At 35.0% G+C, this 17,314-nt stretch overlaps 1 protein-coding gene across 1 annotated transcript in view; it reads left to right on the top strand.

Annotated features, from left to right (window-relative positions):
* Window positions 1-807: 807 nt before the first annotated feature.
* Window positions 808-17,314, top strand: part of LOC133657067 (endothelial PAS domain-containing protein 1-like) — a 113,578-nt gene continuing 97,071 nt past the window's right edge. Inside the window, exon 1 of the mRNA XM_062057971.1 lies at window positions 808-1,132. Within this exon, the coding sequence (XP_061913955.1) occupies window positions 1,107-1,132 (26 nt within the window). The 5' untranslated portion in view covers window positions 808-1,106. The remainder of the gene's footprint in view (window positions 1,133-17,314) is intronic.

Raw genomic sequence — 17,314 nt, 5'->3', positions numbered from 1 at the left:
TGATATAACAAGAGGGATGGATGTAATAATATGATGAATGAATGAATGACAACAAAAGGCATAGATGAAATAATATGATGAATGAATGGATGACATAACAAGAGGGATGGATGTAATAATATGATGAATGAATGAATGACAGCAAAAGGCATGGATGAAATAATATGATGAATGAATGAATGACATAACAAGAGGGATGGATGTAATAATATGATGAATGAATGAATGACAACAAAAGGCATAGATGAAATAATATGATGAATGAATGAATGACATAACAAGAGGGATGGATGTAATAATATGATGAATGAATGAATGACAACAAAAGGCATAGATGAAATAATATGATAAATGAATACATGAATGACATAAAAGGGGATGTGAAAAAGATAATGAATGAATGAATGACATAAAAGAGGGATGGTGAAATAACATGATGGCTGAATGAATGAATAAATGAATGAATGAAAAGGTGGACCAGTTATCTTGACTCAATGAGAGGCTGACGTCATCGCAGTGTCACCATAGCAACACAGTTGTACAACAACACAATACATGGAATATTATTAATTATTAATGTTTATTTAATGTGGCATTTTACTGTGACGTCACTGTCAAATCAAAGTGCAAATAAAGTTGACATCAAGTGTCAATCTTCCTCCAGCCCCTCCCACCTGGTCCATGACGGACAGGTGAAGAGGCGGGCTCTCTGAAGCAAAAGGGGGCGGGCTCACTCCAAGTGGGCGGTGCCTTTGTATGACCTCCAGCCAATCGGCAGCCAGCAGGAAGACTCCGCTGTCCCGCTTCCCGCGAGTCTCCCGAGCGTCTGGACGTCTGACGTCAGAGGACAAAGTTCCGAGCCAGTGCGAGTCCGAGGGAGACTTTGGACAATCCCGGGCACTGTTGTCAGCTACTTCCGGTCCTGTTGGACCTGCTTTGCCTCTGGACTCTTGGACGCAACACGTGACATCATCCTCGGAGACTTTAGTGCAGGACTTTGGAACAGCTGAGGACTTTGTAGCACCACTTTGGAATATTGGAGGACTTTGTAGCAAATTAGTACTCCATTTTGGAATATTTACAGAGTATTAAAAGACTTTGAAGACATGACGGCCAACAAGGACAAAAAGAGGTAAGCATCATCTTCAACTTTGTGCTGGCGAGCCTGCACAATACTTGTCAAATACTTGTGTAGAATACTTGTAAATACTTGTGTACAATACTTGTAAATACTAGTCAAATACTTGTGTAGAATACCTGTAGAATACTTGTAAAATACTTGTGTAGAATACTTGTAAATACTTGTGTAGAATACTTGTAAATACTAGTCAAATACTTGTGTAGAATACTTGTAAATACTAGTCAAATACTTGTGTAGAATACTTGTAAATATTTGTGTAGAATACTTGTAAATACTAGTCAAATACTTGTGTAGAATACCTGTAGAATACTTGTAAAATACTTGTGTAGAATACCTGTAAAATACTTGTAAAATACTTGTGTAGAATACTTGTAAATACTAGTAAAATACTTGTGTAGAATACCTGTAGAATACTTGTAAAATACCTGTGTAGAATACCTGTAGAATAATTGTAAAATACTTGTGTAGAATACTTGTAAATACTAGTAAAATACTTGTGTAGAATACCTGTAGAATACTTGTAAAATACTTGTGTAGAATACTTGTAAATACTAGTAAAATACTTGTGTAGAATACCTGTAGAATACTTGTAAAATACCTGTGTAGAATACCTGTAGAATAATTGTAAAATACTTGTGTAGAATACTTGTAAATACTAGTAAAATACTTGTGTAGAATACCTGTAGAATACTTGTAAAATACTTGTGTAGAATACTTGTAAATACTAGTAAAATACTTGTGTAGAATACCTGTAGAATACTAGTAAAATACTTGTGTAGAATACCTGTAGAATACTTGTAAAATACTTGTGTAGAATACTTGTAAAATACTTGTGTAGAATACTTATAAATACTTGTGTAGAATACTTGTAAATACTTGTGTAAATACCTGTAGAATACTTGTAAAATACTGGTGTAGAATACCTGCAGAATGTTTGTAAAATACTTGTGTAGAATACCTGTAGAATACTTGTAATATACTTGTGTAGAATACTTGTAAAATACTTGTGTAGAATACTTGTAAAATACCTGTGTAGAATACCTGTAGAATATTTGTAAAATACTTGTGTAGAATACCTGTAAATACTTGTAAAATACTTGTGTAGAATACCTGTAGAATACTTGTAAAATACTTGTGTAGAATACTTATAAATACTTGTGTGAAATACTTGTAAATACGTGTGTAAATACCTGTAGGATACTTGTAAAATACTGGTGTAGAATACCTGCAGAATGTTTGTAAAATACCTGTGTAGAATACCTGTAGAATACCTGTAAATACTTGTAAAATACTTGTGTAGAATACCTGTAAATACTTGTAAAATACTTGTGTAGAATACCTGTAGAATACTTGTAATATACTTGTGTAGAATACTTGTAAAATACTTGTGTAGAATACTTGTAAAATACCTGTGTAGAATACCTGTAGAATATTTGTAGAATACTTGTGTAGAATACCTGTAGAATACTTGTAAAATACTTGTGTAGAATACCTGTAGAATACTTGTAAAAATACTTGTGTAGAATACTTGTAAAATACTTGTGTAGAATACCTGCAGAATGTTTGTAAAATACCTGTGTAGAATACCTGCAGAATACTTGTAAAATACTTGTTTAGAATACCTGTAGAATTCTTGTAAAATACTTGTGTAGGATACTTGTAAAATACTTGTGTAGAATACCTGCAGAATGTTTGTAAAATACCTGTGTAGAATACCTGTAGAATACCTGTAAAATACTTGTGTAGAATACCTGCAGAATACTTGTAAAATACTTGTCTAGAATACCTGCAGAATACTTGTAAAAAAGTTGTGTAGAATACCTGCAGAATACTTGTAAAATACTTGTGTAGAATACTTGTAAATACTTGTATAGAAAACCTGTAGAATACTTGTAAAATACTTGTGTAGAATACCTGCAGAATGTTTGTAAAATACCTGTGTAGAATACTTGTAAAATACTTGTGTAGAATACCTGCAGAATGTTTGTAAAATACCTGTGTAGAATACTTGTAAAATACTTGTGTAGAATACCTGTAAAATACTTGTGTAGAATACCTGCAGAATACTTGTAAAATACTTGTCTAGAATACCTGCAGAATACTTGTAAAATACTTGTGTAGAATACTTGTGTAGAATACTTGTATAGCACCTGTAGACTACTTATGAAATACTTGATTAGAACCTGTAGAATACTTGTAAAATATCTGTAGAATACCTGTAAAATACTTGTAGATTTCTTGTAAAATACTTGTAAGATATTTGAAGAATACTTGTAAAATACCTGTGTAGAATACCTGCAGAATACTTGTAAAATACTTGTGTAGAATACTTGTATAGCACCTGTAGACTACTTGTGAAATACTTGATTAGAACATGTAGAATACTTGTAAAATATATGTAGAATACCTGTAAAATACTTGTAGATTTCTTGTAAAATACTTGTATGATATTTGAAGAATACTTGTAAAATACCTGTGTAGAATACCTGCAGAATACTTGTATAATACTTGTGTAGATTACCTGTAGAATACTTGTAAAATACTTGTGTAGAATACTTGCAGAATACTTGTAAAATACTTGTGTAGAATACCTGCAGAATACTTGTAAAATACTTGTGTAGAATACTTGTGAAATACTTGTAAAATACTTGTGTAGAATACCTGTAGAATACTTATAAAATACTTGTGTAGAATACCTGTAGAATACTTGTGTGGAATACCTGCAGAGTACTTGTAAAATACTTGTGTAGAATACTTGTAAAATACTTGTGTAGAATACCTGTAGAATACTTATAAAATACTTGTGTAGAATACTTGTAAAATACTTGTGTAGAATACCTGTAGAATACTTGTGTGGAATACCTGCAGAGTACTTGTAAAATACTTGTATAGAACCTGTAGAATACTTATAAAATACTTGATTAGAACCTGTAGAATACTTGTAAAATATCTGTAGAATGCCTTTAAAATACTTGTATATTTCTTGTAAAATACTTGTATAATACTTGTAAGATACTTGTAAGATATTTGAAGAATACTTGTAGAATATACTTATAATATTTAATGAATATTTCCACTATTTGTCTGCTGCAGTCAACTTGATTTAGTATTATTACCTTTTAGCACATTTTTAGTTGATTTCAAAATCTTCGAAGTGATGTCAAAAGTGATCTTGTTTATTGTTTATAATATTTATAAATGTAGTTGTTTATTGTTTATAATATTTATGAATCTAGTTGCTTATTGTTTATAAAATTCATGAATGTAGTTGCTTATTGTTTATAATATTTATGAATCTAGTTGCTTATTGTTTATCAAATTCATGAATGTAGTTGTTTCATTCATATTATTTATGAATGACGTTGTTTATCGTTTATAATATTTATGAATGTAGTTGTTTCATTCATATTATTTATGAATGACGTTGTTTATTGTTTATAATATTTGTTGTAATGTAATTGTTTGTTATTTATTAAGTGAAGTTAAAGTTAAAGTATCAATGATAGTCACACACACACACGAGGTGTGGCGAATTTATTCTCTGCATTTGACTCATCACCCTTGATCACCCCCTGGGAGGTGAGGGGAGCAGTGAGCAGCAACGGTGGCCGTGCCCGGGAATCATTTTTGGTGATTTAATGAAAGTAATTGTTTATTGTTTATATTATTCATGAATGTAGTTGTTTATTGTTTGAACTATTTATGAATGTAGTTGTTTATTGTTTATGATATTTATCAATGACATTGTTTATTGTTTATAATATTTATGAATGTAGTTGTTTATTATTTATGAAAGTAGTTTATTGTTTATAATATTTATGAATGTAGTTGTTTATTATTTATGAAAGTAGTTGTTTATTGTTTATATTATTCATGAAAGTAGCTGTTTATTATTTATAAAAAGTAGTTGTTTATTGTTTATATTATTCATGAATGTAGTTGTTTATTATTTATGAAAGTAGTTGTTTATTGTTTATATTATTCATGAAAGTAGTTGTTTATTATTTATGAAAAGTAGTTGTTTATTGTTTATATTATTCATGAATGTAGTTGTTTATTGTTTATATTATTCATGAATGTAGTTGTTTATTATTTATGAAAGTAGTTGTTTATTGTTTATATTATTCATGAATGTAGCTGTTTATTATTTATGAAAAGTAGTTGTTTATTGTTTATATTATTCATGAATGTAGTTGTTTATTGTTCATATTATTAATGAATGTAGTTGTTTATTATTTATGAAAAGTAGTTGTTTATTGTTTATATTATTCATGAATGTAGTTGTTTATTATTTATGAAAGTAGTTTATTGTTTATATTATTTATGAATGTAGTTGTTTATTATTTATGAAAGTAGTTGTTTATTGTTTATATTACTCATGAATGTAGTTGTTTATTGTTTATATTATTTATAAATGTAGTTGTTTATTGTTTATAATATTTATCAATGACGTTGTTTATAATATGTATGAATGTAGTTGTTTATTATTTATGAAAGTATTTGTTTATTGTTTATATTATTCATGAATATAGCTGTTTATTATTTATGAAAGTAGTTTATTGTTTATATTATTTATGAATGTAGTTGTTCATTATTAATGAAAGTAGTTGTTTATTGTTTATATTATTAATGAATGTAGTTGTTTATTGTTTATATTATTTATGAATGTAGTTGTTTGTTATTTATGAAAGTAGTTTATTGTTTATATTATTTATGAATGTAGTTGTTTATTATTTATGAAAGTAGTTGTTTATGGTTTATATCATTCATGAATGTAGTTGTTTATTGTTTATATTATTTATGAATGTAGTTGTTTATTGTTTATAATATTTATGAATGTAGTTGTTCATTATTAATGAAAGTAGTTGTTTATTGTTTATATTATTAATGAATGTAGTTGTTTATTGTTTATATTATTTATGAATGTAGTTGTTTATTATTTATGAAAGTAGTTTATTGTTTATAGTATTTATGAATGTAGTTGGTTATTATTTATGAAAGTAGTTGTTTATTGTTTATATTATTTATGAATGTAGTTGTTTATTGTTTATGATATTCATGAATGTAGTTGTTTATTGTTTATATTATTTATGAATGTAGTTGTTTATTATTTATGAAAGTAGTTTATTGTTTATATTATTTATGAATGTAGTTGTTTATTATTTATGAAAATAGTTGTTTATTGTTTATGAAAATAGTTGTTTATTGTTTATATTATGTATGGCGTAGTGGGTAGAGCGGCCGTGCCAGAAACCTGAGGGTTGCAGGTTCGCTCCCCGCCTCTTGACATCCAAATTGCTGCCGTTGTGTCCTTGGGCAGGACACTTCACCCTTGCCCCCGGGTGCTGCTCACACTGGTGAATGAATGATGAATAGTGGTCGGAGGTGCCGTAGGTGCAAACTACCCCAGGGCAGCTGTGGCTACAAATGTAGCTTACCACCACCAGGTGTGAATGAATGATGGCTTCCCACTTCTCTGTGAGCGCTTTGAGTATCTAATAATAGAAAAGGGCGGTATCAAATCTAATCCATTATTATTATCAGGGTTTCCCACACATTCATTTATTTGTTGCGGCCCGCCACGAAACAATTACGTCTGCCACAAATAAAAAAAATTAAAAATATATATATATATATTTTTTTTGTTCTCTCCAGCTTCTCAGGCAAATCATATAGTTGATGTAGATGCCCGTATCGGCTGTTCACATTTACTTGACAAAAGAGAAGTGTAGGATACTTCTCTTGTTGCCTTATTTGTATTTGACCACTACTGTTTTCTGTTTATTTGTTACTGACTGTGGCAGGACACCTCTGCCTCTGTTTCACTTTATGTTGCTGGTAAATAATATGCTTGTAGTAGTAGGCTAAAGTTACATTATTTAGTATGCACTAATTAAAGGGGCAGAGCTTTGAGACATTTTAGCTTTTATATTTTATAAGATATATTTTTTGTAAGAACCACAATTAATAAATATATTTCAGTGAATAACTTATTGTTCAAATCTGTATATAAATATGTACATAAAGTGTTGTAATTATATTGTAAAATGGATGGATGGATGGACATTTAAAACAAAACTGTTATTATTAATTAGTAAGTATACATTTTTTTAGCCTTTTTAGAGAAAATCAAATCATTGTAGTAAATTATGCAAATTACTCGATGATGTCATGGTGACCACGCCCATAGCCACGCCCCCACCGCCACAGGTACCTTGGCAGTTTATGGGAAACACTGATTATTATTATTAAATCTCAGCAACAAGCTGTAATATCTTACTGAGATCATTTAGGAACAAAACCCTTAAAACGAGTAAAACACTCTAACATCAAATCTGCATAGTGAAAAGAATGATCTTATCAGACAAAAAATAAGCAAATATCACCCTTATTTGACATATTTCATCTTACTTAGATTTCAGTTTTTGCAGTGCATCTAATTGGCCTGACTGACAAAAACGTGTGATCTGATTGGCTATGGCAGTTATCTATCAACTGTATGTGCCCGTTCACTTACAGTGCATAGACGCCTGCATTGTTGATTCTGAAGGTTGATTTGGTACAACATAGCAACATAAGCGAGCTGAATTCTGATTGGATACAAACTCTAACCTAAAAACAACAGCATTGGAAGGAGCATAACAGGACATGAAGAGGATATGAATTAGGGCTGGGCGATATATGGAATATACTGGATATATGTGCGATACAGAAAATGACTATATGGTGATATTGGAGTATACATTCTCACGCAGTGAGAGTGGTAATACGAGAGAGAGAAGGTGCCAATCTGGTAACAAATGAAGGAAGAATTAATTCCCAAGGAAAACAGCAGGGGGTCAATCGCCTGGCGGTGGTTTGGCTTCAAGCGGGAAGATGTCGAACAGACAACCGTAATATGTCAAGTAGTGCGTTGCCACAAAACGTAGCAGCACTGCTAATTAGAAATTCATTAGAAAAGTCACCCGCTAGAGCAGGCCTGGGCAAATATTTTGACTCAGGGGCCAAATTTAGAGAAAAAAAATGTGTCTGGGGGCCGGTATGTCTATTTTTAGGAACACTAATACAAAACCTCACAATTGAGTCTGATTGAATGCTAAAAACGTTATGACAGACCGCCTTAAAAAAACGGAATGGAGTTTTCATTTTTTTCTATGAACGATAAAACACTGAATATTGACAAAATATGAATGTCACACCCCCTCGCGATCGACGTATTTTTACAATCAAGCGAAACGCAACAAAAATGCAACAAACACAGCGAAATATGAACGCGCAGGGTAAAAAAAACCAAAAAAAAACCACCTATAATCTGATAAATCATTAAACTTTAGAACTTTGTTGTAAAAATCTGCCCCTGACACCCGCATTTTAGGCTGGCCGCTCTGGAAACACTCTGTGGAAACACTCCCCACCCACACTGCTTGGTGCCTCATCTGAGCTGCTCTGACTTAGATTACCATAGTAACTAAATAGATTACCATAGTAACTAATTAGATGACCATAGCAGTGTTTCCCATAAACTGCCAAGATACCTGTGGTGGTGGGGGCGTGGCTATGGGCGTGGCTATGGTCACCATGACATCATCGAGTAATTTGCATAATGTACTACAATGATATGATTTTCTCTAAAAAGGCTCAAAAAATGTATACTTACTAATTAATAATAACAGTTTTGTTTTAAACGTCCATCCATTTTACAATATAATTACAACACTTTATGTACATATTTATATACAGATTTGAACAATAAGTTATTCACTGAAATATATTTATTAATTGTGGTTCTTACAAAAAATATATCTTATAAAATATAAAAGCTAAAATGTCCCTTAAAGCTCTGCCCCTTTAATTAGTGCATACTAAATAATTTAACTTTAGCCTACTACTACAGCCATATTATTTACCAGCAACATAAAGTGAAACAGAGGCAGAGGTGTCCTGCCACAGTCAGTAACAAATAAACAGAAAACAGTAGTGGTCAAATACAAATAAGGCAAGAAGAGAAGTATCCTACACTTCTCTTTTGTAAAGTAAATGTGAACAGCCTATATGGGCATCTACATCAACTATATGATTTGCCTGAGAAGCTGGACAGGACAAAAAAATATATATATATATTTGTGGCGGACGTAATTCTTTCGTGGCGGGCCGCCACAAATAAATGAATGTGTGGGAAACACTGCATAGTAACTAGTTTATCATGCAAAAGTGCAGATTCCAACCATAGAAATATTTAGTATTAGGGATGTCCGATAATGGCTTTTTGCCGATATCCGATATTCCGATATTGTCCAACTCTTTAATTACCGATACCGATATCAACCGATATATACAGTCGTGGAATTAACACATTATTATGCCTAATTTGGACAACCAGGTATGGTGAAGATGAGGTACTTTTTAAAAAAAATAATAAAATAAGATAACTAAATTAAAAACATTTTCTTGAATAAAAAAGAAAGTAAAACAATATAAAAACAGTTACATAGAAACTAGTAATTAATGAAAATGAGTAAAATGAACTGTTAAAGGTTAGTACTATTAGTGGAGCAGCAGCACACACAATCATGTGTGCTTACGGACTGTATCCCTTGCAGACTGTATTGATATATATTGATATATAATGTAGGAAGCAGAATATTGATAACAGAAAGAAATGGGGGGAGGGAAGTTTTTTGGGTTGGTGCACTAATTGTAAGTGTATCTTGTGTTTTTTATGTTGATTTAATAAAAATAAAAAATAAAAAAAAATAAAAAAAACTGATACAGATAATAAAAAAAACGATACCGATAATTTCCGATATTACATTTTAATGCATTTATCGGCCGATAATATCGGCAGGCCGATATCATCGGACATCCCTACTTAGTATAGTTGAAGACTTATGGTCATTTAAAAACATGACTGCACATCATAATGGCGGCTACACTTTCCATCTTAAAGATCTAAAAAAAATATTTGGGAATGTCCGGCAGGCCAGATTGAAAAGCTTAACGGGCCGCATGTGGCCCCCGGGCCTTCATTTGCCCAAATCTGCGCTAGAGAGTGAAGAGCGCTTGAAACTCTGCATGTCAACATCTCCGTTCAGTGCCACACCCACAAAATGCCCAAGCAACCATTCAATCCACATCAACAGCGTATGAAACAACTAGTCAACAACAGAAGGAGATAACGTCCGCAGGAACCTACCACATAGTGAAGGATTTGATGTCCTATTATGCAGCTCATTTTTATTTGACACTTATTGAAATATCTTGTGTGACATCATGCACAAAAGTGCACTTTATTTGTTTTTAACTATTGTAGTGGCGTTCTGTACAAGAAGTGCACTTTAATTGAGTGTTGTTTTGATATGTCATCTTAGTGACATCATGCACAAAAGTGCACTAATAGCTTGTTTTAAAATGTCTCTGACAATCTTGCACGTTCTGTTTTGGAAATGACATGAATGTTTGTCCCACTGCATAAAGGCCTACTGAAAGCCACTACTAGCGACCACGCAGTCTGATAGTTTATATATCAATGATGAAATCTTAACATTGCAACACATGCCAATACGGCCGGGTTAACTTATAAAGTGACATTTAAAACTTCCCGGGAATTCTCCTGCTGAAACGTCGCGGTATGATGATGTATGCGAGTGACGAAGTCAGTATAACGGAAGTTATGGTACCCCGTAGAATCCTATACAAAAAGCTCTGTTTTCATTTCATAATTCCACAGTATTCTGGACATCTTTTGCAATTTGTTTAATGAACAATGAAGGCTGCAAAGAAGACAGTTGTAGGTGGGATCGGTGTATTAGCAGCGGACTACAGCAACACAACCAGGAGGACTTTGTTGGAGCGCTAGCCGCGCTAGCCGGCGACCTCACCTTGACTTCCTACGTCTCCGGGCCGCCAAACGCATCGGGTGAAGTCCTTCGTCCTTCTGCCGATCGCTGGAACGCAGGTGAGCACGGGTGTTGATGAGCAAATGAGGGCTGGCTGACGTAGGTGGAGAGCTAATGTTTTTAGCATAGCTCTGTGAGGTCCGGTTGCTAAGTTAGCTTCAATGGCGTCGTTAGCACAGCATTGTTAACCTTCGCCAGGCTGGAAAGCATTAACCGTGTATTTACATGTCCACGGTTTAATAGTATTGTTGATTTTCTATCTATACTTCCAGTCAGGGGTTTATTTCTTTTGTTTCTATATGCAGTTAAAGCAAGATGCTATCACGTTAGCTCGTAGCTAAAGCATTTCGCCGATGTATTGTCGTGGAGATAAAAGGCACTGAATGTCCATTTGGCGTTCTGGACTCTCATTTTCAAGAGGATATAGTATCCCAGGTGGTTTAAAATACAAATCCGTGATCCACAATAGAAAAAGGAGAGTGTGGAATCCAATGAGCCAGCTTGTACCTAAGTTACGGTCAGAGTGAAAAAAGATACGTCCATCACTGCCTCTCTAGTCCTTCACTCTCACGTTCCTCATCTACGAATCTTTCATCCTCGCTCAAATTAATGGGGTAATCATCACTTTCTCGGTCCGAATCTCTCTCGCTCCATTGTAAACAACGGGGAATTGTGAGGAATACTAGCTCCTGTGACGTCACGCTACTTCCGGTATAGGCAAGGCTTTTTTTTATCAGCGAGCAAAAGTTGCCAACTTTATCGTCGATTTTCTCTACTAAATCCTTTCAGCAAAAATATGGCAATATCGCGAAATGATCAAGTTTGACACATAGAATGGATCTGCTATTCCCGTTTAAATTTAAAAAAATCATTTCAGTAGGCCTTTAACAATGCTGTTGCTAACAACGCCATTGAAGCTAACTTAGCAACCGGACCTCACAGAGCTATGCTAAAAACTTTAGCTCTCCACCTACGTCAGCCAGCTCTCATCTGCTCATCAACACCCGTGCTCACCTGCGTTCCAGCGATCGACGGCGCGACAAAGGACTTCACCCAATCACAGATGCGGTTGGCGGCCCGGAGACGTAGGAAGTCAAGGTGAGGTCGCCGGCTAGCGCGTCTGCTCTCCAACAAAGTCCTCCTGGTTGTGTTGCTGTAGTCCGCCGCTAATACAGCGATCCCACCTACAACTTTCTTCTTTGCAGTCTTCATTGTTCATTAAACAAATTGCAAAAGATGTCCAGAATACTGTGGAATTATGAAATGAAAACAGAGCTGTTTTGTATAAGATTCTACGGGGTACCAATACTTCCGTTTAACTGACTACGTCACGCGCATACGTCATCATACCGAGACGTTTCAGCCGGATATTTCCCGGGAAATTTAAAATGTCACTTTATAAGTTAACGCGGCCGTATTGGCATGTGTTGCAATGTTAAGATTTCATCATTGATATATAAACTATCAGACTGCGTGGTCGCTAGTAGTGGCTTTCAGTAGACCTTTAAGAGTTCAATGTTGAAGTCACCACATAAGAAGTTTACTTTCTGGTTGATTTCAGTGACAGTTGTCTCCTTCCAGTCCTCAAACAATTCAATGTTTGACTTCTACACATGCAGCTGATTAGTACTATTTAGATCAGGGGTCACCAACCTTTTTGAAACCAAGAGCTACTTAGATAGATATATAGATAGTACTTTATTGATTCCTTCAGGAGAGTTCCCTCAGGAAAATTACTTTATTACAAGTACTTCTTGGGTAGTGATTCATGCGAAGGGCTACCAGTTTGATACACACTTCAATAAATTGCCAGAAATAGCCAATTTGCTCAATTTACCTTTAACTCTATGTTATTATTAATAATTAATTATATTTACACTTAATTGAACGGTTTAAAAGAGGAGAAAACACAAAAAAAGTGACAATTAAATTATGAAACATAGTTTATCTTCAATTTCGACTCTTTAATATTCAAAATTCAACCGAAAAAAGAAGAGAAAAACTAGCTAATTCCAATCTTTTTGAAAAAATTAAAAAAAGAATTTATGGAACATCATTAGTAATTTTTCCTGATTAAGTTTAATTTTAGAATTTTGATGACAAGTTTTAAATAGGTTAAAAACCAATTTACACTTTGTTAGAATATATAACAAATTGGACCAAGCTATATTTGTAACAAAGACAAATCATTATTTCTTCTAGATTTTCCAGAACACAAATTTTAAAAGAAATTCAAAAGACTTTGAAATAAAATTTAAATTTGATTCTACAGATTTTCTAGATTTGCCAGAATAATTTTTTTTGAATTTTAATCATAATAAGTTTAAAGAAATATTTCACAAATATTCTTTGTCGAAAAAACAGAAGCTAAAATGAAGAATTAAATTAAAATGTATTTATTATTCTTTACAATAAAAAAAATAAATTTACTTGAACATTGATTTAAATTGTCAGGAAAGAAGAGGAAGGAATTTAAAAGGTAAAAAGGTATATGTGTTTAAAAATCCTAAAATAATTTTTAAGGTTGTATTTTTTCTCTAAAATTGTCTTTCTGAAAGTTATAAGAAGCAAAGTAAAAAAAAAAAATGAATTTATTTAAACAAGTGAAGACCAAGTCTTTAAAATATTTTCTTGGATTTTCAAATTCTATTTGAGTTTTGTCTCTCTTAGAATTAAAAATGTCGGGCAAAGTGAGACCAGCTTGCTAGTAAATAAATACAATTTAAAAAATAGAGGCAGCTCACTGGTAAGTGCTGCTATTTGAGCTATTTTTAGAACAGGCCAGCGGGCTACTCATCTGGTCCTTACGGGCTACCTGGTGCCCGCGGGCACCGCGTTGGTGACTCCTGCTTTAGATGTTTCCATGGTTACACATTCCACAATATTATCAAAGGTAAATGACGTGTATTTGACCACACGGTGTTGCAAGTCCTTCATCAAGTACACAACTACTCCTCCTGCATTCTTCTTGCCTCTGCTGATGTGGTTTAGTTCACATCCTTCTAGATCAAAGTCTATTCCTCTCTTATCTTCACTCCAAGTCTCTGAGATAGTCATCACTTTCAACGGATCCTTGGATTGATCCAAAAGTGTTGGACGTTGGTGTAGCTTGCGAGGGAACTTCTGTCGATGTCTGGATCTACAAAAGCCAAAACCAGTAAAGTTGTCACGTTGTGTAAATGGTAAATAAAAAGAGAATACAACAAATCCTTTTCAACTTATATTCAATTGAATAGACTGCAAAGACAAGATATTTAAAGGCCTACTGAAATTATTTTTTTAAATTTAAACAGGAATAGCAGATCCATTCTATGTGTCATACTTGATCATTTGGCGATATTGCCATATTTTTGCTGAAAGGATTTAGTAGAGAAAATCGACGATAAAGTTGGCAACTTTTGCTCGCTGATAAAAAAAAGCCTTGCCTGTAGCGGAAGTAGCGTGACGTCACAGGAGCTAGTATTCCTCACAATTCCCCGTTGTTTACAATGGAGCGAGAGAGATTCGGACCGAGAAAGTGACGATTACCCCATTAATTTGAGCGAGGATGAAAGATTCGTAGATGAGGAACGTTACAGTGAAGGACTAGAGTGCAGTGCAGGACGTATCTTTTTTCACTCTGACCGTAACTTAGGTACAAGCTGGCTCATTGGATTCCACACTCTCTCCTTTTTCTATTGTGGATCACGGATTTGTATTTTAAACCACCTGGGATACTATATCCTCTTGAAAATGACAGTCCAGAACGCCAAATGGACATTCAGTGCCTTTTATCTCCACGACAATACATCGGCGAAATGCTTTAGCTACGAGCTAACGTGATAGCATCGTTCTTTAACTGCATATAGAAACAAAAAAATAAACCCCTGACTGGAAGGATAGATAGAAAATCAACAATACTATTAAACCGTGGACATGTAAATACACGGTTAATGCTTTCCAGGCTGGCGAAGGTTAACTATGCTGTGCTAACGACGCCATTGAAGCTAACATAGCAACTTAGCCACGGGACCTCACAGAGCTATGCTAAAAACATTAGCTCTCCACCTACGCCAGCCAGCCCTCATCTACTCATCAACACCCGTGCTCACCTGCGTTCCAGCGATCGGCAGAAGGACGAAGGACTTCACCCGATGCATTTGGCGGCCCGGAGACGTAGGAAGTCAAGGTGAGGTCGGCGGCTAGCACGGCTAGCGCGGCTAGCGCGGCTAGCGCGGCTAGCGCTCCAACAAAGTCCTCCTGGTTGTGTTGCTGTAGTCCGCTGCTAATACACCGATCCCACCTACAACTGTCTTCTTTGCAGCCTTCATCGTTCATTAAACAAATTGCAAAATATGTCCAGAATACTGTGGAATTATGAAATGAAAACAGAGCTTTTTGTATAGGATTCTACGGGGTACCATAACTTCCGTTACTCTGACTTCGTCACGCGCATACGTCATCATACCGCAACGTTTCAGCCGGATATTTCCCGGGAAGTTTTAAAAGTCACTTTATAAGTTAACCCGGCCGTATTGGCATGTGTTGCAATGTTAAGATTTCATCATTGATATATAAACTATCAGACTGCGTGGTCGCTAGTAGTGGCTTTCAGTAGGCCTTTAAAGGCCTACTGAAATGACATTTTTTTATTTAAACAGGAATAGCAGATCCATTCTATGTGTCATACTTGATGATTTCGCGATATTGCCATATTTTTGCTGAAAGGATTTAGTAGAGAACATCGACGATAAAGTTCGCAACTTTTGGTCGCTGATAAAAAAAGCCTTGCCTGTAGCGGAAGTAGCGTGACGTCACAAGTTGAAAGGCTCCTCACATTTCCCCATTGTTTACACCAGCAGCGAGAGCGATTCGGACTGAGAAAGTGACGATTACCCCATTAATTTGAGCGAGTATGAAAGATTTGTGGATGAGGAACGTAAGAGTGAAGGACTAGAGTGCAGTGCAGGACGTATCTTTTTTCGCTCTGACCGTAACTTAGGTACAAGCTGGCTCATTGGATTCCACACTTTCTCCTTTTTCTATTGTGGATCACGGATTTGTATTTTAAACCACCTGGGATACTATATCCTCTTGAAAATGAGAGTCCAGAACGCGAAATGGACATTCACAGTGACTTTTATCTCCACGACAATACATCGCTGAAGCTCTTTAGCTACGGAGCTAACGTGATAGCATCGTGCTTAACTGCATATAGAAACAAAAGAAATAAACCCCTGACTGGAAGGATAGACAGAAGATCAACAATACTACCAAACTCTGGACCTGTAAATACACGGTTAATGCTTTCCAGGCTGGCGAAGCTTAACAATGCTGTTGCTAACGACGCCATTGAAGCTAACTTAGCAACGGGACCTCACAGAGCTATGCTAAAAACATTAGCTATCCACCTACGCCAGCCCTCATCTGCTCATCAACACCCGTGCTCACCTGCGTTCCAGCGATCGACGGAGCGACGAAGGACTTCACCCGATCATCGATGCGGTCGGCGGCTAGCGTTGGCTAGCGCGTCTGCTATCCAAGTCCAAGTCCTCCTGGTTGTGTTGCTGCAGCCAGCCGCTAATACACCGATCCCACCTACAACTTTCTTCTTTGCAGTCTCCATTATTCATTAAACAAATTGCAAAAGATTCACCAACACAGATGTCCAGAATACTGTGGAATTTTGAGATAAAAACAGAGCTTTTTTGTATTGGATACAATGGTGGACCAATACTTCCGTTTAACTAGTGACGTCATGCGCATACGTCATCATACAAAGACGTTTTCAACCGGAAGTTTAGCGGGAAATGTAAAATGTCACTTTATAAGTTAACCCGGCTGTATTGGCATGTGTTGCAATGTTAAGATTTCATCATTGATATATAAACTATCAGACTGCGTGGTCGCTAGTAGTGGCTTTCAGTAGGCCTTTAAGAAACATACCCGAGGTACCTGCCCAATAATTACCACAAGAAGAGGCGTATGCACAAAACCATTTCAATAAAATAGATGTAGAGTAGGTCATCAATAGCGTACGTTAATAGGAATAGATAATAAGTAGAGTAGAATAAACACAAGGAGCCAGTTCCGAAGTGAGGCCCTCAGCCTGAGCGTGTCCAGCTTCTTTACAAAGACGCTTTATGATCCTGAACACCTCATGTTCTGGTTGGGCGCTACTTACCTGGTGGCTCATTGCCGCGGTTATTTCAAAGAATTTTCCCACAACAGGAAACAGATTTCAAATCGACGCCCCAGGCTCGACTTCTTTGGTCTTTTGGCGGATTTTTGAAGTCGC

The sequence above is a fragment of the Entelurus aequoreus genome, linkage group LG09 (genome assembly GCF_033978785.1).
Source record: "Entelurus aequoreus isolate RoL-2023_Sb linkage group LG09, RoL_Eaeq_v1.1, whole genome shotgun sequence".
NCBI classification, from domain to species: Eukaryota; Metazoa; Chordata; class Actinopteri; order Syngnathiformes; family Syngnathidae; genus Entelurus; species Entelurus aequoreus.
This window is presented reverse-complemented; position numbering and strand designations above follow the sequence as displayed.